The 22,736-nt window shown below is 37.7% G+C and overlaps 1 protein-coding gene across 2 annotated transcripts in view; it reads right to left on the bottom strand.

Annotated features, from left to right (window-relative positions):
* asap1a (ArfGAP with SH3 domain, ankyrin repeat and PH domain 1a) overlaps positions 1-22,736 on the bottom strand; it is an 87,839-nt gene that overhangs the window by 17,488 nt on the left and 47,615 nt on the right. For both annotated transcript variants that reach the window (XM_052128795.1, XM_052128794.1), the window contains exons 10-16: positions 13,900-13,975; positions 13,452-13,538; positions 11,353-11,453; positions 10,714-10,783; positions 6,624-6,711; positions 6,395-6,443; positions 461-624 (exon numbers count right to left, since the gene is read on the bottom strand). In XM_052128795.1, the coding sequence (XP_051984755.1) occupies positions 461-624; positions 6,395-6,443; positions 6,624-6,711; positions 10,714-10,783; positions 11,353-11,453; positions 13,452-13,538; positions 13,900-13,975 (635 nt within the window). The remainder of the gene's footprint in view (positions 1-460; positions 625-6,394; positions 6,444-6,623; positions 6,712-10,713; positions 10,784-11,352; positions 11,454-13,451; positions 13,539-13,899; positions 13,976-22,736) is intronic.

Raw genomic sequence — 22,736 nt, 5'->3', positions numbered from 1 at the left:
CTTTGGATAAAAGCGTCTGCCAAATGCATAAATGTAAATGTAAATTTTTATAGTACAACGAACTCTTACATGCTAAAAGATCAAGGACACTTAGATTCATGTCATGACCCCTTTTATTTCAAGTGACTTCATCATGTTGCATCTGAGTAGAGTCCAGTTATATAATGGAAATAAATACTGTTACATAAATATTTTTAATTTTTAATTTAGTTTTCTGTAAAATTGTCACATGTAGTAGATCATATGGGTATTTCATGCATATAAAAAATGTATATACAGTGAATACAGTACATATACTGCAGCAACAGTAGTAGTAGTATAGTAGTTTACAATTCCAAACATGGTAATAATTTTGAAGACTCGCTGCATTGATAGAATTTAAGTGGCGATCTTGTGTCAGACACCACACCACTGGTTAAGTTTTGCCATAAGCAAACTTTCAGAAGCAGATTTAGCTAACCTGAAGCGCTACAGTCACAACAGACTTCATTCCCAGGCATGCGTAACACGTCTTCAATGATGACTTTGGTCAAGTCTTCCATACTGTCATCTCCAGCACTCTGCTCGCCACGGAATGCCATGTTCAGAGCCTCCTCCTTACTGTTAGTCAGCACTGAGATCCATCTTCACATCACACATGTACATATATATGCATTAATCGCTTGCACACCACTACAGATTGACACACGTGATAACATCTTATGTGAAAACTACACTTGCACACAAAGACATGTTTCATTTTCTGTACACACAAACACCATTTGTGTACCATTTAAACAGATATTTAAAAACCTACTGATTTACTACAAAATATACAATGTAGCAGGGTGATATATTGAATATTCATGATATATTTCTTATTATTTTGATGTTGACATAAAATTAAGCAACACTGTAATTATCATACATAAATCATAAAATCATAACATAAAATACGGAATCAATTATATAGATTAAACCCCTCCCCCCGAATATTACCCCCCACCTGACACAAATATGCACTGCATTGGTCACCAACAATTAAAACATAATAAATAAATAAACATAAAAAAGACATACTTTCAAGAATACACATACCCAACTAAATTACAAATCCCTCTCCACTGCCCCTCCCAAAGAACCCTCCAAAAAGCCAAATATCCACCCACTTTCTGACAAATCACATTTTCCCAGCTCTCTAAAAATCACCTCAACGAATGTTGCGAACCCGCCCATCTCCCCGCACCACTCCCCAAGCGAGGGTGCCCCAACCGACTTCCATCCCCTGAGGATAATTAATCTGCCAATCAACTCGTCTGACCCAACTTTTTAAATATCCATCCCCAATGTTTATTACTGACCCATCACCCATGATACAGAGTCTGGGGCAAAAGGAAAATTGAGTGTCTAATACCTCACACATAAAGCCCTGAACCCTCAACCAAAATTATTGGATGTTAACACATCCCCAAAAAACATGTGTTGTGTCCCCCGTCTTCTGATTGGCACTGCAAGCAGGTGGGTGTTTTTAAGACCAAGCCTATACAATCTAGAGGGGATCCAATAGAATCGATGCAAAATCTTAAATTGCATCAGACGGACCCTTGCATCTCTAGATGTAGACTTGATGTTTTTTAAGAATCCTAACCCACACTCCCTCCTCCAATACCAAATTTAAATCTTTCTACCATAATCGCTTGAGAGAAGTTGAATCTCCATCCACCAGACTCTGAATTAACATGTAGTAATACACCGATCTTTGTCCTTTTTAAGAATCAGACTGATCCGGGCTTGTGTCTTGTGGTTGGCGGAAGCTTTCCATTTTATAAAGATTCTGTATAATCTTCTAACAAAAGTGGAGGCAGTTCTGTAGCATAAGATCTAAAAAATTCAGCGGCAAATCCATCTGGCCCCGGAACCTTGTCTGTAGGCAAGGCCTTGATTACCTCACCAAGCTCCTCGAATCTCAGAATCAAGAGAATTTCTTTGCTCGGGTGTCAATTTAGGATGTTCTAATGGTTCCACAAAGTTTGATCAGTAGAGACGTGGAACTATGGAGATAAAAATAGAATTCTTATATTATTAATATCAATAGCCAAGTTAAATATTTCACCACCCGCAGATTACACTAAGGGAATGGTAGATAAAGACACTTTCTGCTATATATATCTAGACAAAAGCTTCCCTGCTTAGTCCCCTGACTCAAAGTATGACTGTCTTGACTTGAATAGCCAAAACTCCACCTTCCGCGCCAAAATAGTATTATATCTGTATATCAATCGGGTCAATTCTCTAAGGCCATCATACAATATTCATCGGTTTTGCTCTGCCTACATTTTATACCACCATACCCACCATATTCAACCCTACCCAACCCCAACAGAACAATCCCCAATCAGAACAACAGGACTTAAATACATGTATACATATATATATATATATATATATATATATATATATATATATATATATATATATATATATATATATATATATATATATATATATATATATATATATATATATATATACATGCATAAATGACATGATTAAAAAAAGGATATACATATACTGTATATACATACCTCCACTCAGTCCACGTCTAAGGTTTGTAAATCATTAATAAATTGTTACCATTTTTCAAAGAAAGATTCCCCCTTACCTCTAATATTGTACTTAATTTTTTCAAGTTTTAAAAAAAGGCCAAATCTTTGAGCCAAACTGAAAACGAAGGGGGTTGTGGGGAAGTCCAAGATAACAGTATTATGCGCCTAGCGAGAAGAGATGCAAAAGCCACAACGTCAGCCTGTCTACGGCATAAAGGTGGAGACCAAGATGAAACACCAAAGACTGCAATTAAAGGGCTAACAACTAACTTGACCCCTAGGACATCAGAAATTATTGTAAAGAAAGAATTCCAAAAGTTTTGCAATTTGGGACAAAGTACAAACATATGTAAATGGTGAAAGTTTACATTTATCACACAAATCTGAAACATTGGGATATATTTTAGAAAGTTTTGTCTTCGAGAGATGAGCTCTGAAAATCGTTTTTAAATTGTATAAAGCGAAGTCTAGCACACGAAGTGGTGGTACGTATATTGTCTAATACTCTACTCCAATAGTCATCCTCAAACATAAAAAAAAATTTAAGTTCCTCTTCCCAAGCCCTGACAGTTTTAATACTGTGAGAATTATCCTTTGACAAGATAACTGCATATATCTTTGAGATAATCCCACCCATATGAGGATTCAGTTTAAATGCCTCTTCCCATGTAGACTTTGTAGACAGAGAGGGAAAACCGGAGAAGTGCCTAATTTTAAAATGACTAAATAGGTGAGAGGGAAGCAGATTAAATGATGAGGATAATTCAAGAGAATACGGAATCTGAAAAGGGAGGAGGAAAGAGATGATTATTACCTATAGGAGCCATGGTTGATGCCGTGTAAAATTTAAAATGATGCCGAAATTGGAATCAGTCTGATTAGTAAAGAGAAAATCATCTATTGAATTAGAAATATATTCACAAAATGCTGAATCAGATAGAAGCAAGGAATTGAACCTCCAGGGCGGAAAATTGTGATATGAAAATAAAAGAATGTCAAGACTTAGAGGGGCATGGTCTGAAATAACTATGGGCAGATATTCAGAGTTTACAACCTGAGGAATTAGAGAACTATTGATAAAAAAAATGATCTATAGGAGAGAAAGTTTGATGGACATACGAATAGAATTACAGTGTCTCCATGTGTCAATGTATCCATTCTAAACCATAAACTCAGAAAATATCTTTGACATGGCAGAGGGAACTTTCATAACAGTACTTGATTTATCCAAATCTAGATCAATAACATAGTTTAAATCTCCCCCAAATATCAAAAGATGTGTGTTTAGAGCTGGGATCTTTGACAACAAATTCTGAGCAAAAAGGGTATTATCAAAATTTGGGGTATATACATTTACCAAAACTACTGGTGTTTGTGAAATTTCCCCTTTCACAATTTCATATCTACCATTCACATCTGAAATAACACTGTCAATAGAGAAAGGCAAAGTCTTATTAATCAAAATGGCAACTCCTCTAGACCTGGAATCAAAGTTGGAATGAAGCATATGTGATGTCCAGCGAGCTTGGAGTCTGCATTGATCCTTGAGGAGCAGATGAGTTTCCTGAAGGAATACAACATCAGGTTTTTGTAGTTTTAAATGTGTCAACATTTTTGATAATTTAATGGGATCATTCAGTCCTTTCACATTCCAACTAAGGAATCTAATTGAGCCTCTGGTATTGTCCATCAAGTTAGGTTAAAATATATGTAGAGAGGAGGCCACAAGCGAAGGGAGAAAAAAACAAAACAAAAAAACAACCACCATCCCTCCCCCACCCTAACCTGAACATCACTCAATTTCTTATCTCCATTCCCAAACAATGAAGGCAGAACACCAAAACTCTGAAACATCCGATGCTTGTAAACCATTTCTATTCACGTCTATGTCGAATGAAGTCACTCCCGAACATATGGAGTAACATAGAGAACATTCAATTCAGGTGACATGAAAACATATATTTGTCTAAACACCCTCGGTTAATAGTTATCAGTTAAATCTACAGGATTCCTAGGATGTTGAATACCGTTCGTTAAGCCATCGTTGTGCTTCTTTGGGGCAGTAGAAATAAAGCTTCTCATCGCCGAGGTCAATCAGCAGGCGAGCAGGAAATCAAAAAGAGAACAGCACGTTCTTCTCACGCAGGTTGTTTCTCACAGTTGTAAATGCCGCCCTCTTTTTAGCAACACTGGAGTTGAAATCAGGGAAAATTAAGACCTTACGGCTCTGATAGAAGAGTTGGTTCCTATTCAAATGCTGAACAGCCTTTTCTTTGTCGTTTAAGTAGTGAAACCGCACGATCATCACTCTAGGCCTTTGATTCTCTCAGTCAGCCGAAGGTGCAGGGCCAATACGATGTGCTCTATTCAGCAGCAGGGGAGTTGGAAAGATTTCTGATCCGAACACGTCCTGGAAAAACTGTGACATGAAAGTAACCGGATCGCTCCCTTCTGTTTGCTCAGGTATGCCGATGACCCGAAGATTGCAACACCGAGAGCACCGACTCAAAGTCCTCCACTTTGTCGGTGAGTTGTTTGTTAGCCGAATTCAGCTTTAGCACCATCTGTTCCAGTGCTACAATGCGGTGGCTGTAGTCATTCAAGTGCTTAATAAGCTCGTCAAACGGCCGTCCTTGTGACTCAATGCTCGATTTAAAAATCTCAAAATACGCAACAACTGGGGCAAGAGCAGAGTCAATGGCTGCTTTTACCTGTTCTGCGATGGTAGATGATAGCTAGGAGATCAGAGTGACACAGAGATTTTTCCAGATCCAGCGCCAGCTTGTCGTCATTACCCTTAATCACGGTCGCTGACCATTTTAGTTTCCATTGCCTTTCAGAAGCCATAAATCTTTCCAATCTACAATCTTAGAATGAGTAATTAACCAAATGTGTTAAAAGCTTCAGGTAGCTTGAAAGATATAACTGTAAGACAAAATGCTTGGGAGCCCACTTCACGCATGTCTTCTCTCACATGATCAACCGTAATTCTCTGCCTCAGCTTTTTTTATATTCCCTTTCAACTCCACGAGATCTCCGCAACTCTTGTAACCATCTCATGAAGAATTTAATCTCCATGGAATTGATCGATCAAAGTATTACAGCAAGATCCTCAAAGTCCGCAACAACCTTCGTCAGCATTGCTGACACATTCATCAATTCACGCCGGATTTCTTTTAGTTCACTGTCAGCCCGAGCACGTAATTGTCTTTTAATATCCCCAGAGCCTGAGGATTTTGAATTCTTTGACATATTGACTCCCCAAAATAATTAAGTATAAGGGTGTATCGAATCTCACCGGTTTGTGACACAAATATTATTAAAACTAGCAAAGTGCGCAGAGCACGCCGTTCACACGCCGACACTTGCATGGTGCCCATGAGACCTTATTAACCATTAAGTTTCATAAAAAACATGTCATTTGACTGGTTTTACAACAATTAATTGTCCCATGACAATGAGTACGAGAGTATTAAGAATCATCTCTGATTTAAACTCAAATAGTAAAAATTATGTTAAAGTTGATTTAATGAATCCATTCAGAACTCTGATTCCAGTATTCCAACCATGTTCACGGAAGTAGCCGTGTGACATTTTTCGAATATTAAAATGTTTCAGTAAAAAAAATCAAAGATGGCGCTAAATACACATTAACACACAAAACCAACAGATACAGACACACACACACACACACACACACACACACACACACACACACACACACACACACCTTGTTCTCGCTAATGAACATCACTGAGAAATAAAAGATGGTCTCAGCTCTCAACCTCACAAATTCAATTAAAACTTACATCACAAACTCCTGTTCATCCTCTGCCTGGAAATGATATGTTCGATTATCTGTAGGGGGAAAAAGGGAGAGAGATGCTGTTATTAGGGGAGAGAGAAGTACACTACAGTACAGTCCTTGAACACTGCACTTAGTGCTCTCTGTGTAATGGAGTTAGTCTACTTGAGGCTTTGCTAGCACTTGGCATGGATGGAAGTACTCTGTAGTTTAGCGGGTGGAAATTCACTCACGGGAGATCAGGTCAAAGCACTTCTTATCCTCTCCACTGGGTTTAACCTGGCAGGTCAACAGATTCAGTCTCACTGGTTGCCTGTTGGACTGGACAGAGGGGGAAATGGGTAATTATCGAGAAATTGAGTGACCCACAAATCAATAGACCTGAATAGAGCCTGAATGAGACTTAGGGTACCCACGGTAAGTATTAGACATAATTATACCATGAAATAAAAACAATAATGGAGGTTACCTTGACCTGATTAATATATTAATACATTACACACTGATGCATATTCAGTGCCTGGCAAAAAAAAAAAAAAAAAGTCGCCATTTGGATTTAATGGGGACACATAATGCCCCTTTATACACGATGGAATTTAAGTCTCAGGTGTCCCCAGAATATGTCTGTCAAGTTTCAGCTCAAAATACATCACAGATCATATATTCTACCATGCCTTTATACCCCTGTTTTGTAGCCCTGTTCCAAACGGGCTGTTTTAGTGTCTGTAGCTTTAAATGCAATGGAGCTGGAACTGGGCTGTGCCTTTCCAGCTGGTGCCATGGATACCCCGGTGACAACAATGCAGGAGAACTTAAACAGTTAAAAAAATTATAAATAACACAGAGAACTCACTAAGTCAATCATCTTACTGTATTGTGCATAACAAAGGTCGAGTTATGAAATATGAAAAACAGCTATAAATGTCGAAAATACCACTATCGTTTTTAAGATAATGACCGGTTTTATTACACGGAAAATCTTCATTGCATGACCACTCAAGCAGGGCTGTGGAGGACGGCAATCATTTTATATTGTAACTGAAACAGAGCTACAGCTTCACTGTTATGGAATAAGGTTGTTAGGGACTAGTTGTTACATTACAAAATACACAATGATTTCACAACAAATGTTTTTCACGCAACATGCAAATAAGCAAATACAGAAAGTCAAATTGCACACATTAAAAAAGTATAAAGTGCAAAACTTACGACTTGCAAATCTAAAGTTTTGTCATGGAGAGTTTGTATCGATCCCTCCTTGATCCTTAGCTTTGAAGCAAATGCAGCCTAGTGTTGACCATCGCTGATGAAGCAGTCAGAGATAGCCCAAGCGGCTCTAGCTAGGAGATAAATATAGCGGACTGTGCGACGCTCGCTCAGGTATTAATGAGGGCGGATCTAAGCTAATCGGGTGATCTCTTCACCAGCCATGGGAGGTACCTTTCATTTTTGATATCATAAGAGGTTGCAAACGTGAACTGCTCATTTGGAGACACTGTTTTTTTATTGATGGAAAGAAACAAGGGGATGGTCTTTTACCATATTTTGTGGTTGTCTACACACAATATTATGTTAAAAAAATTTAAAAAGTGGATTTTGTATAATATGTCCCCTTTAAATAAGCAGATACTTAAGAGCCTGTGATTGTATCATTATTGCAGTGATTAATATGTTTCAGCTGGCAACAATTCTTTTAACCCTAACGGATGTAGTGTGTAGCTTCTCATTTCTTAAACAACCATGTTGGAAGACGTATCCCATGGTCGTGGAAAAGATGTTACTGTGTTTCAGAAGGGGCAAATTATTAGCCTGCATCAAGCAAAGAAAACAACTAAGGAGATTGATGAAATTACTGGAATTGGGTTAAGAACAGTCCAACGCATTTTTAAAACCTGAAAGGATAGTGGTGGATCGTCCGTTTCGCGGAAGAAATGTGGTCGGGAAATAATCTTGAATGATCGTGATCGGAGATCACTTAAATGCTTGGTGAAGTCACATCATAAAAAATTTACAGTAAAACTCAAGGCTATATTTAATAGTGGAAGTAAGAGAATTTACACATGCACAATGCAAGAACAATTGCAGGATTGGGACTTAACAGCTGTGTGGCCACAACAATGCCACTTGTTACTGAGGCTAATCGGAAAAAAGAAAATTCAATTTGCTAGGGAGCATTAATTTTGGACTGTGGAGCAATGGAAAAAGGTCATGTGGTCTGATGAGTCCAGATTTACCCTATTCCAAAGCAATGGGCACATCAGGTTAAGAAGGGAAGCGCATGAAGCGAAGCACTTGGTTCGACTCTCCTGGCATCAATACAAGATTAAGCCAAAAATGTATGCAACGCTGGATGGAAATAAATGTAGTGACATTGGATAACTTTGTCGAAACAATGCCATGAAAAATGTGCACCATAATCAAAGCTAAAGGTGGTTCAACTATACTAGAGTATGCGGGGAAGAAAATCCAGGCGGTGTATTATAAAATATAACATGTGACTTGTCTGAACAATATGCCAGCACACTAAAGTAATAATCCACAAGAGACAGCATTGCAGTGATTTTACCACGGGCAAGGGATGTTCTTTAGCATGATACAAAGCAGAGTCTCAAAACAATTTCACTCATGGTAAAATTAATGTAACACACAAACTCCAGTGACGTATTGCTTTTATAAATGGCAGCAACAGCAATATGATGAAAGGCACCAATGTTAAATAAACGGCTACATTTTTATTACATAAACAATTCGTCTCTAAGTTATAAAGTTCATTATCCCAACAGTAGGCTGTTTGAGTTTGCCAAGCAACGAAGAAACTTTTATTGTGATTTATAGCAATTTTACATTGGCTTTGAGCAGTCATACATAAAACTACAGCATGTTTTATAAAAAACACTCAACTTAAAAAAAGGTGGGGACAAAAATCTGATTCACAAATATTAGAAGAAGACTGCATTTGTGTACATGTGTACATGAGTCACTGCATCTAACTCCAACATTCTCAAGAGGTTCAAACATACACACAAAAATCTACAAACAGGCTCTTAGGACAAAAGCCTTTGGTGAAGGTAATGTGACAAAACAAATGGCTGCAGCTCCATAGATAGACAATTTTTTGTGACAATTTTCCTAACTGCGTAAAAAGTCATAATATGTTATTGGCTGCAAATGGTGCCTCCAACACAAAAACAACAGTTTGAGATACTAAATAAACAATAAACCATTAATTTATCACATTTCCATTATCTCTCTTTATCATCCAGTAAACATAGTTCTTGATGTGTAATAGAAATGTACACTGTTTCAAAAAAATCTGTTTCTAAATAATTAATAAATTATTTTTAAAACCGTACAAGGACAAGCGCTGTAGTTAATTTGAATGAAAGATTACAGACATCATGGCAGAAAACTGCAGCACATTAAACTGCTATCAGGAAAGAATATGAGCACATTGCAACAGAGACTGGAGTGCAAAATGCTTTGGCTCCACACAGCTGGGCAGCAGCATCCTTACAGGAGATTACATGAAAAGACTCATAGACCACCTGGGGCCGGAGCATGCTGGGTCTCATTCGTGCTAATATCATTAGTATATGAGTCAGATCACACCGGGTGCATGTTGCTATGGTAACTGTGCAACACTAACCCTCATCTATACCTGTGCTCTGCAAGTGAGACTTTCGACTGTGAGCAAAAGTTAATAGATTGAAAGTCTTAGGATTGATTAATATATTGTTTACTGTCCTACAAAGTCAAAACACAATAAATATACCAACAGTGAAACTGAGAAAAATGGCTTCAAAGTTGTTTGGTTTTAGTGTGGATTTTGTAGTTACTAGGAATTTTTCACACTCCATTTACTCTTTATCTGAGCATAGTTGAGCCAAACACATAAGTCAAAGGACAGATTATAGACAAAATGTGTCGATACTGCATTTTGTCTTGCATGGTAGTATATTACTGGTAAGGTTGAAATGGTTCCTATACAAAACTATATGGTTCGAATTGTACTGCAGTCTCATCTCACATCAAATGATGCCTCTGAAAATATAAATATTATATATGTATAAATTGGAGGCTGTCCATTTTCCAGAGTAATAAAGTTCATTCTGCATCTCTGAATAACTAAACTAACAGAAAGTTAAAAGAAGCAGCAATGGGATGAAAATGTTTGTGCACATGCTTAATTATTAGTGTTTACATTACTCAATGTATCAGAACATATCAGGACAGCCTATCTTTGAATTAAAATATTAGCATATTCTGAATAGATCTTGAGCAGTACTTCTGCACAGTAAAGCCATGGGTTAGTGTGGTACTCACTGTGGCATGAGAGATGGTGAGGATGCCATTCTTCACAGAGCATTTCCTCCTCTGCCACACCTTACGGATCCTGTGGATGGAATAAATACACTTCCTCAGCATCTCAAAAATGGTATTCAATCTAACATGGGAATTTCCTTACAAAATGTATTGATCATATCATTGACCCTTCTGTGCTGGTACAATTTAAGATCCAGTGTAGCTATTACTGGGTCAAATCAACCCTATGTGGCAAATCACAGCTCTAGAGTCACAATTTGAGGTTTATGACAGAGCGTGAATGAGACAAGGTGACCATGAAAGCAATTTAAACGATCATGATCAAATCACATCTGAGGAGGGTATCATGAATATTCAGGCTTAATTGTTGATTTTAAGTTGTAGTAAATCTGTGTTTAACTATAAAAGGTAGTTACTGTTATATTTTCTGTGGTAAAACATCTTGGTGTATTTGAGTATCTCTTGAGTTCAAGGCTGGAAAAGTGATCAGAATGTTTTTCTAATGTTTAATCAACCAATTAAAATGTAGCCAATCCAATTAGGCACAATAAAAAGACAATTAAGTAACACTATACATAGAATATCTAAGAAAACAGAAACATTTGACTGAATTTCACTTGAATTGGTGTGCAAACTCACCCATCACTCTTCTTAAAGAGATAGCCCTTCTTCTCACTGCCAAACTCTTTATTACCCTGCAGCTGGTGCATACTGTAGCCACTCTGCTTGCTCTGAGAATCCTACACATGACAGCAAAACAGTTTCATAATTTTGACACAGCACTGAGCAAATATTGCTGTCATTACAGAAATCATGAGCTGAGTTAACATAAACCTTTCATGAAGACAAAAAACAGCTTACAAAAGGTAGATGTTACTGTTAAATCAATATATATATAAGACTGGAAAAAAGCAGCTTTAAGGGTTGTCTACAAAGGACATTTTCTAGCATTTAAAAAAGAAACACGTTAAAGTCAGATTAACTCCCATACACAGTTGCTAATATAAACACTCAAAACACTATTATATTTGTAAATATTCTTATCCCACCCCCATATTCATCTTATTAATCCATTATTTTAAATCTGCTATCACTCAAAACTATGAAAAAACAGCAAGATGTATGTTTATATATACTAACAATTACAAAATAGCTCAGAGTGAATGCAAGAATGCATCCTGTGTGAACAGCCCCTGAAATGTTTATTTTATCCACTTACTCTCCTTGACTTGAGTTGGAAGGCAGTGAGGAAAAAATGAGGAGAAAATTCAGAAACGTAGATGTGAGATTATTATTGCAATGAGCATACAATACAATACATACTCAGAAGGATAGTTCACCCAAAAATTTAAAATCTGAAATTCAGTCATCATTTAAACAGCCTTGTGTTGTTCCAGACTTTTTTTTTTTAATCCTCTGCAGTACACAAAAGGAGATGTTTGGTAGAATGTTAGCCCCTGTAATTTTCTTTGTATGGAAAAAATGCAATGAAAGTGAATGATGACTGACACTACAATTCAGCCAAACAACTCCTTTTTTGTTCTATAGAAGAAATAAAGTCATATGGATTTAAAACACCAAGATTTGAGTGAACAACGACAGGACTTTTATTTCTGGTAAACTATCACCACAGCCACATCCGAGGATAATATGACACAGAACATTGTTATTTAATCTAGACTAGAGATGTCCGGTTCAAATGGACATCATTTCCAAACCAAACACATTAACGATCAAATGCTGGGCTCAACAAAAGAGCTTGTGTTGTCACTGCCTGACCCTAATGTCCACATTTCCTCTTTCTCAGAAGAAAATGAAAGCTTGCATACAAACACTGAAAACCCACTTCACATGTCTCTCAAAATGTCATGGCGAATTCTGGTAATGAAAAGCAAATTCACATCTGGACTCTTTAATTTAATATGCTGAGAGCAGCATATAAATCCATTGTCCCATACAAAGGCAAGTCTTCTGTGGGCAGTAGACAGCATGACATTTAGGTAGGGAATGACACCGTTTTGATAGCTCTCTCTCTGTGTGATCAGTAAATCAAAGACAAAAGGTCTCATCAAGTCTTTGTGGATTAAGGAACAATGTATACTGTGTCCTTGGGCAGTGGGTCTCAACTAGTTCGTCAAAGGTCTGCTCTGATATGGTTGCTGGCTGCAAGGAAACCGCTGCAAATCGCTGCAAAGCAAATCTAATAAAGAAAATACAACTAACCATATAATTGTGCATAATTAGGATGGAAAAATAAATAGGTTGATCAACTTTTAAAATGAAAGAAAAAATGCTTAGCATACATTATTTTGTTAATGTTAAAGGCAGTGCATCCAATCAAACTACAGTATTTTGCAGCTAATTTGTGAGTCTCTAGGTAGAAGCTAGACAAATTAGACAAATGCCAGGTTGCATAATGCCCTAAACCCTTGAAATATCAATAATAAAAATACAAAAGGGAAAAGAAAATATGTCCCAGATTACATTAAATATGGGTTCATTTGCCACATTAATTTGTGCAGTGAATTGTTTGCTGAGATCATGAAACAATAAAAATTTAGAAGCCAATAAATACATTGTATTAAATGTTGGATTGTAAGAATATTTTAATTTACATTAAATTGGGTACTGTATTGGGTCCTACTTGATATAACATTTTTGTCATAAAGTTGGGTCAAAACCAGTTGAAAACCACTTTCTTTGAGGAACACCTACAGGAACATGTCTGGAGTCCCTACCTCTTTCTGGTCCAGTTGTAAAGACGACTTGATGAGATCTCTAAGAGCAGTCAGCTGTTTTTTCTCCTCGTCTTGGGTCTGTTTTATCTGACAATACAGATTTATTGTGTTATAATATGTGGCGAAATTAACAATATAAAAAACATGCTGTCATTTCCTTATGTCTAAATGTCTAAGCTCTCTACATAATAGTATAAGCTTTCTTGATAGTGGACTTTTATTACTTGCTCGAAGGAACAGTTTATTAACTTTTTCCTTGCTTGAATATGAGATACTATTTCACAATGTGTACTCATATTTTCACAATAGAATATCTGATATATTCGTAATGTTTTCATAGGTACATCTTCATAATATCAGAGCTAACATAATAACAGAAAACTATAAAAAAAAAATTTAAAAAACCTAGGCAAGAACTAAAGAAGTACAAAATAGGAGGGTAACTAACATTATAGAGATCAGCAGCTAACTTCTCGATATACTGCTTCAACTTATCAGCGGTTTTCAAGCCATCCTGGAAAAAACTGAGACAACACACATAAACTCTATTAAAGCACAAATCAAATATTGTTATGAAATCGTTCAACATGTCTTATATATATATTATATAATTATACAATATTATACATATATGTTTTATAACTATGGGCCGAATTCACCAAGCAAGTAGGGGTGTAATGGTTTATTGTGCACAATACATCATGGTTTTAAAATGTGATGATGCGCATCTTGTAGATCAGATTTTTTTTTGCATCTGTTCTATTCAATAAGCATGTTGTCCTACACCTAAGTAAAGCACCATACAAACATGTAGTGACTTCCAGCAAAAAATCGTATTCATTTTCAATGAGAGCTGTCGATTTCCAGTGACATGAGGGACAGCGACTGCTGGTAACTTAATGTGGGCATGGCGAGTGACATGACTAAGTTTAGAAAAGTTTAAATTTATGCAAATGAGGAGTAACTTTTGGGAGCGACAACCAATAGGAGTGAAGAGGGTGTCAGTGGAGCTCACGTCACCCATATACTTTGATATAATGCCGATTTGAGGGTAAGCAAGACAGAGTAGAATTTCTGTGAGCGATTTCACTGTTCTGTATTATTTGTCTGTTCATGGCATATGCATGGAAAAGAAAATGTTGGCAGTCTGAGAAAGTTTGATTTGAACCTTGATAGATTGTTTATCTTATTTATAATATGGTTCCATGAGTACTGCTACAGTTCATAGAAAAATACACTTCCCTGCAGAATATGCATTTTTATGGACAATAAAAACTGATTATTTGTCAAATTAGAATGATAACTTATGGCCAGGTGTGCAGTCCACCTATAACATTAGAGTGCAGTAGGAATGCCCACAAGCAATTTCACAGTACAGAGACTACCGACATCAAGCCATAAAGTCGCTGCCTTTCTACAGAACTGCTGGTCACTGGATGCTTTTTGTTTTAGGCAACATTCTGAGTAAACTCTACAGATTGTTGTGCGCAAAAATCTTAGGAGATCAGCGGTTACAAAAATACTCAAACCAGCCCATCAGGCAACAAAATAATGCCACGGTCGAAAACACTGAGATCACATTTTTTTCCCATTCTGATGGTTTGTGTTTCTGATGATTTTATGCATTGCAATGCTGCCACACAATTGGCTGATTAGATAATCTAATCGCATTAATAAGTAGCTGAACAGGTGTACTTAATAAAGTGGTCGTGAGTGTATGTAATCAGAGGCAGTGTGTAAGGAGCATATATATAACATAATTTTGTATTTTTAGCAAAGCAGAATTATTAGTTCATATTTCCATTTTGTGTCACTACTGCCTTGCTCTGAGCAATCTTAACTTTTGTTTATTCAGGCTTAGTTTAAGAATCATGATCCAATAATATTTCAATTAATATTAATCGGTGAGAACTGATTTGGTTTTGATTGTTAAACTCTGCTGGGAGTGTAGGATGTTGAAGAATTCGAAATCGTCAGCCTGTGGGGACATTACATTTTTTTTACAGTCGCACACGTCTGACACCTATCGAGAGCAAGATAGCAGGGGTCTGGTTGGGAAAGAAAAGTTGCGCCTCAAAGTTGGTCAATATATTGCAAACATTTATGCATCGCTAACAAAAATCTATGGAGGTCCTCAAAGAAATTAATCGATTGACTACATCTATGGAGGTGAAACTTTCCACCCTGATCACAAGTATGAATGAGGCTGAAAAGCAAATCGAGTTTCTGGATGCAGCCGGAAAAGAGCTGCAGACTAACCCCCCGGCCACCAAAACTGATATGGATCAGGTGTGGGTAATATTAGAGGATTTGGATAATCAAAGCAGACATAATAATGTTTGTTTTGTTGGAATTCCCAAGGGAAAGGAATGTCAAGATATGGTCAAGTTTCTGTATGGCTTATTCCAAATTTGTTCAACAGCGAGCAAAAACTAAAGACTTTGTCTTAAGTGCGGCAAAGAATAAAGGCAAATTGTGCTTGGAGAATTACAACATTTGGGTTGTTCAGGACTTTGCCAGTGCTTCACATGCAAATGTGAGAGATTCAAAGAGTGCAAGAAGTTACTTCACGCACAGGATGTGAGCTTCGCATTGCTTTACCTGGTTAAGCTGAGAATTGATGCCAAGGATGGACTTAAGACGTTCACATGCCCACAACAAGCTATGGACTTTGTTAAATCAATGGAGTGATTGGGTGACTCTGCCTGCATTTACCTATGCACCCCCTTTTTGAGCACAAACCATGAAAATGGTTGTATTTACTGGACCATTTGGAGTATGGACACAGTTGTAGTATCTTTTGAAAGAAGACACTTTGGGCTTTATTTCCCAAGTTTCAGAATTAATATATGTTGTTAGAGAAGCTGATGTTTGTGCTGAACATGTTTTTATAATCTAAATAAACATAATAAACATCCTGTATGCAACCCTTCTTTCCCTATGTTCTCTCCTTTAACTGACACTGAGGTCTCTAAACTCCTCCTCTCCAACCATCCCACAACCTGTTCCCTTGACCCCATTCCATCACACCTTCTCCAGGCCATCTCTCCGTCCATCCTACCGGCACTTACACACATAATTAACACATCCCTTCTTGCAGGCACTTTTCCCACTACATTTAAGCAGGCTCGAGTAACCCCACTGCTGAAAAAACCTGCACTTAACCCCACACAGATAGAACACTACAGACCAGTCTCTCTCATCCCATTCATGGCAAAAACACTTGAAAGGGCAGTTTTCAATCGGATCTCCGCCTATCTCTCACAGAACAAGCTGCTGGATGACAATCAGTCGGGCTTCAAAAGTGGACACTCCACTGAGACTGCCCTGCTGTCTGTCATCGAAGTCGCTGAGACAGGCGAGAGCTGAATCGAGATCATCCGTTCTGATTTTGCTGGACTTTTCTGCTGCCTTTGACACAGTCAACCATCAGATCCTACTCTCCACCCTCTCTAAACTGGGTATCACTGGAACTGTGCTTGACTGGTTCAACTCTTATCTCTCAGAAAGGTCCTTTGAGGTAGCATGGAGAGGGAAGTATCCAAGCCACACAAGTTACTTACTGGGGTACCTCAGGGATCAGTGCTTGGGCCACTTCTCTTCTCCATATACACAACATCACTGGGACCCATCATCCAGTCACATGGTTTCTCTTACCACTGCTACGCTGATGACACGCTAACTCTACTTGTCTTTCCAGCCCAACGACACCACAGTGACCATTCGAATCGCTGCCTGTCTGGCAGACATCTCGGCCTGGATGAAGGAACACCACCTTCAACTCAACCCTGCCAAGACCGAACTCCTTGTCTTTCCAGCCAACCCGGCTGTTGAACACAACATCACCGTGCAGCTGGGTCCAACTACAGTTTCGCCTTCCAAAACGGTCAGAAATCTAGGGGTAACCATTGATGATGAGCTAAATTTCACAGACCACATTTCAAAACTGCAAGATCTTGTAGATTTACACTCTACAATATCAGGAAGATAAGACCCTTCCTCTCTGTACATGCCACACAACTGCTCGTTCAGTCCCTTGTCATAACTAGACTGGACTACTGTAACGCTCTCATTGCAGGCCTTCCTGCATGTGCTATTAGACCTCTCCAAATGATCCAGAATGCAGCAGCACGTCTGGTCTTTAATGAACCTAAGAGAGCACATGTTACACCACTCTTTGTCTCTCTCCACTGGCTGCCGGTTCATGCCCGTTTTAAATTCAAGGCCCTGATGCTGGCATATAAAACAGTCACTGGGTCTGCTCCAGCATACCTTAAAACATTTATGCAGAGCTACGTTCCCACCAGAAGCCTCGCGGTCGGCTAAGGAACGTCTCCTTGTCGTACCAAAACAAAGAGGCACCAAAACACTTTCCCGGACTTTCAGTTTCATCATACCACGGTGGTGGAATGACCTTCCCAACTCAATCCGGGAAGCTAACTCACTCTCTATCTTCAAAAAACGGCTAAAAACACATCTTTTCCAAAAGCACTTAACCGGTCAATAAAAAAAAATAAAAAATATATATATATATATTTACATTTCTTGTTGCACTTAAATCTGTTTTGTATACTATTATGATGATAGTGAAACTTTGTAATATGGCACTTTTTGTACCACTGTCTCCCTAAGATGATTCGCTGATGTTCTTCATCTTTTGTAAGTCCCTTTGGATAAAAGCGTCTGCCAAATGAATAAATGTAAATGTAAATAATAGAAGTGCCAAGACAACACAGAAATACAGTGTTCTCAAAGCCACAAGTCTAAAGAAGTTATGTTTCAAATTTGAAGATGATCTAACAAACAATTTGGTTCCTGCAAGCTTTTTTCTCTGTAAAATCGCTGGAAGCCTACAGAGTAAAATTAAGGCTCCACCTTTCAAGACGACACAAAATCTGACTGCACTGCTTGGCTATTATGAATAAAACTATGCCACATTTTTAAAAATAGACTTTGGAGACAGGCTCGTTTTATTTACGAGACTCTAATATATAAGATAATAAACAGTTTTAGAACATGAATGCTGCTCAGATTGCATAGTTTGTTGAAGAACGATGACAGAGTAATTCTCATGTAAACAATGGAGAATATATATAAATGTTTCTCAGATTGAATCACTTTTATGGACAAAAAGTGCTATTGGATGTGCGACAGGGCAGAGGGCCAGGTGATGATTCTGCACACCCGGTCCCTTATCAGGCTAATTAAGCCTCCAAGAGGGATAAAGGCTGACTGCGGATGGTGGTGCAAGAGAGAGAGATTGTTTACGGGCAGCTGACCACCGTGTATTGATGTTTGTGTCTTTTGTTTATGTTTTTCATTAAAATATTATTTATATTGTCAAGCCGGTTCTCGCCTCCTCCTTTCCCTTATATCCCTTTACAGGATGTTTTTCAATCAACGCCTGTCATGGACAATTGGCCCAAGTGTGGCAAACTGGATTCATATGGCGATCGCGTTTTCATAACAAAGGTACTAAGTCCCATTGTGATATTGTATGTTTTCATTTGTACTCCTGGCACAATTAACTAAATTGCTGTTTCTATCGTGAAACAAGAGATTGGATATCAATGTTGAACCCTTAGACCTTTGAAAAGATATCATTTGTTATCATTAATTACATTTATAGAAAGTAAATGATATATTAAATGTAAGCAGAGTGACGTCACTTCCACATGCGGGGGGATTGCGTATCAACAGGTTAAATCAACAATATAGACTACACATCGTACATTTGCTGATGCAGTCTGAGAGGGTTTGTTATTTAGTTGGTTGCCCACTGTGTCCCTCTCTCTCACTTTACTTAAATTGATTTATTTATTTTGGGGGTTCAATGTTGTTGTTTACTGGGGCCTATTAGCAGGGGCCTACTGGGGCCTTGAAAACTTCTATGTTCAGTTCATTGGCATGGTTTGTGTTAAAAAAAAAAGGCTGAAGTGCATCTTTTTTGTTCTGAGAGTTATTAAGAAATGTATGGTTACATTAATGTTGGATAGTGGTCTATATAATTTAGCCTTGGGTACACAATTTTTCTTTGGATGTCATTATGTCACACTTTAATATAGGTAAAAAAATTCTCAATAATGGGCTGGGGAACCCTATTAAAAGAAGGAAGGTTGTATCTTTTCTTAAGTGCAAGATATATGATATAGTGTTAATTCTAGAAATTTCTCATTTTTTCACAGGAAGCCGAAAAACTCGGCAGGCATGGGGTAAGCATGTATTTTGTAGCGCTGGTTCGAGTAAGAGAAGGGGACTCATCGCATTGGTATTATTGTTTTAGCTGAAATAAAGGGAGAAAATCGTATTTTGGCAAAAATGTATGCACCCAACACTGATGATCAGAACTTTTATATAGATCTTGAGGGGACGTTACAAGCAGCTGGGATCCTCCATGATATGGCTTTGGGTGAAGACTTCAATCTGTTAATGGATCCTGTCCTTGATCATATTGATGCAAAAGTCTGTAGGCCCTTTAGTGCAACATTGACACTTCAGAGGATGTGTAAAAATCTTGGTTATACAGACATTTGGAAACTTCTTAATCTACCTGGGAGGGATTATACCTTTTTCATCAGTTCACAAGATTTACTCTGGAATATATGTCGCTTATTCCATTTACCACTGATTGCTCAGTTGGGAAAATTTTAGTTTCAGATCATGCTTTGGGTTGTTTAGAGATGTTGCCACATATAGAGAAAAGAAAATCATATAAATGGTGCTTTAATACATCCCTGCTACAAGACCCAGCATTTCAACAAATGTTAAAGACAGAAGTTAATGTTTATGTAGAAACCAACTGGTCCTCTATGTCCTCTGTGGGCTTGGCATGGGAGGCACTTAAGGCAGTTCTTAGAGGGTATATCATACAAGATGCCTCACTCATTAAAAAGATAAGAGCACAGGAATTCATAGAATTGGAAAAGACTGCTGAAACAGAGCTGAAGCACCGAATGCCATCCAATGGGCTTTAAATATAGGTATGATACTATTTTGTCAAAGTAGGTAGAGTTTTGGTTATTCAGGGCAAGACAGACATACTTTGAGTTAGGGGACAATGCAGGAAAACTTCTTAACAAGATACATAAATCAGAGATCATTTTATTCCACCATTCCTACTGGAGGCAATATATTTACTTCTGCCGCAGATATTAATAAGACCTTTAAAGAATTCTATTTTGATTTTTATAGTTCCATGTCTTCGTAGAGCCATTAGAACTTCCTAAATTGATGAATGATCAAAAGACTTTCTTGACTCAGATGTCACTTTGGAGGAGCATGTAGATGTAATTACCACCAGTTAAGGCACCAGGGCCAGATGGTTTTGCAGCAGACTTTTTAGATCTTATGTCACAGAACTGGCTCCAATTATGCATTATGAAGTTCACACAGAGTCGTTAAAGAAAGGTGAACTACAGCCAACCATGACACAAGCCCTGAATTGTCTCATTCTAAAAAAAAATAAAGACCCAAATGAATGTAAAAGTTATCGTCCAATTTCCCTGATCCAGTTAGATGTAAAAAATATTGTCTAAAATTATAACACCTCAGGTAATTACACCTCTTATACATATAAATCAAGTCGGGTTTATTCGTGGTCGTAGTTCTTTTGATAATATGAGACGTTTTATAAATATTATGTTGTCAGCAATGAATGATCAGACCCCGATCGCTGCCATCTCACTTGATGCCGAAAAGACGTTTAATATGGTGGAATAGGACTTTAAGATTTTGTAAATGTACAGGTTTGGGAACACTTTTATTAGGTGGATTAAGTTACTCTATAACGAACCATCAGTGGTAGTGCAAACTAATGGATTAATTTCTGATTATTTTTGTCTTGGTAGGTGAACCCGGCAAGGCTGTCCTCTCTCCCCTTTGCTGTTCTGACTTCCCTTGGAACCATTAGCAGCCGCAATAAGAAAAGAGGATGATTTCCCAGGTATTTTAGCAGGAGTTGTGGTCCACAAACTTTTACTCGATGCAGATTACATATTATTATTTGTCTTCCACCCTAGAAAATATATACCTAGCCTCCATAGAATCAATAATTCTTTCTCCAAATGGTCAGGATACAGGGTGAATTGGTCTAAATCAGAAGCTCTGAGAGCATTTTGCCCGACCACAGCTTTCCAACCTGACATCTTTCAATGGCCCAAGCAAGGTATTAGATATTTAGGCATTTTATTTTGAGCAAGAAATTGTATTTCTTAGAGATTTAGTTAGTTATTTTTGTCCCATTTATAAAAAGGTTCTCGTACGACGTTGATGGCTTCTTTACATTTGTCTATGGCTGGGAAGGTCAAAGTAATAAAAATGAATTGTATCCCCAAATACAATTATCTACGACTGTCTCTCCCTCTAGTAGCTCACTCTTTCTTATTTTAAACAATTTGTTAGAATATCTAAGTCTTTTATTTTTATTGGTAAATTACCCCGGTTACATTTCAGTAACTTACATAGACAAATTGTCGAAGGAGGTTTAGGCCTCCCCAAAATGTCGTTTATTACTATGCTTTTAATCTAATAGACCTGGCCCATTTGTTTCTTCCACCAAAGAAAGCCTCTCCCTGATATAACATTGAACTAGTGGTTCTTGCCCCAATCTCACCATTGCATTGTCTTTTTATTAAATTGCCAAGATAAGTAAAAATGCATCCTATTATTTCACACTTACATTCAGTTTGGAAAAAGGCTTCCCGTATGTTACATTTTGATACTTACGTAACTAAATGTCTTTTTTTTTGTGGTAGTAAACAGCCCCCTAAAGCTGCAGACACTATCTGCAGCCTTTGGAAAGTGTCATGAAGTGTCAGTGAATTACTCCTTTTTGATTCTGAGTCTGGGTAATGGAGCCTTAACAGCTCTTAAGAGGTTATGGGAAAGAGATCTGAACTTGGTACTGGAGGATGGGGAGTGGTAAAGAATTTAAAAACATGTCTAGGCATGCAAGGGTACACCTCATTCAGTTTCAGATTTTGCATAATTTCTACTGGACTCCCTCTAGTCTGTTTAGGCTTGGTTTATAAGACACATCTAAATGCTGGCGATGTCAGTTGGAGGATGGAGACATGGCCCATGCTCTGTGGTTCTGTGCTTAGATACAAGAATTCTGGGTAAGAGTCCAGAATCTTTTCTGTGAGGCTCTAGATTGTCAAATTTCAATATGGCCTAGATTATGTATATTGGGGGATGGAGCGGTTATTAAAGTAGGTGACAAATATACAAAAAGCTGGGTCCAAACGAGTTTAATGATTGGCAGACAGATCACTCTTAGAGGATAGA

The sequence above is a fragment of the Xyrauchen texanus genome, chromosome 6, assembly GCF_025860055.1.
Source record: "Xyrauchen texanus isolate HMW12.3.18 chromosome 6, RBS_HiC_50CHRs, whole genome shotgun sequence".
Classification (NCBI taxonomy): Eukaryota; Metazoa; Chordata; class Actinopteri; order Cypriniformes; family Catostomidae; genus Xyrauchen; species Xyrauchen texanus.
The sequence above is the reverse complement of the archived record's forward strand: the minus strand, read 5'-3'. Positions and strand labels throughout refer to the sequence as shown.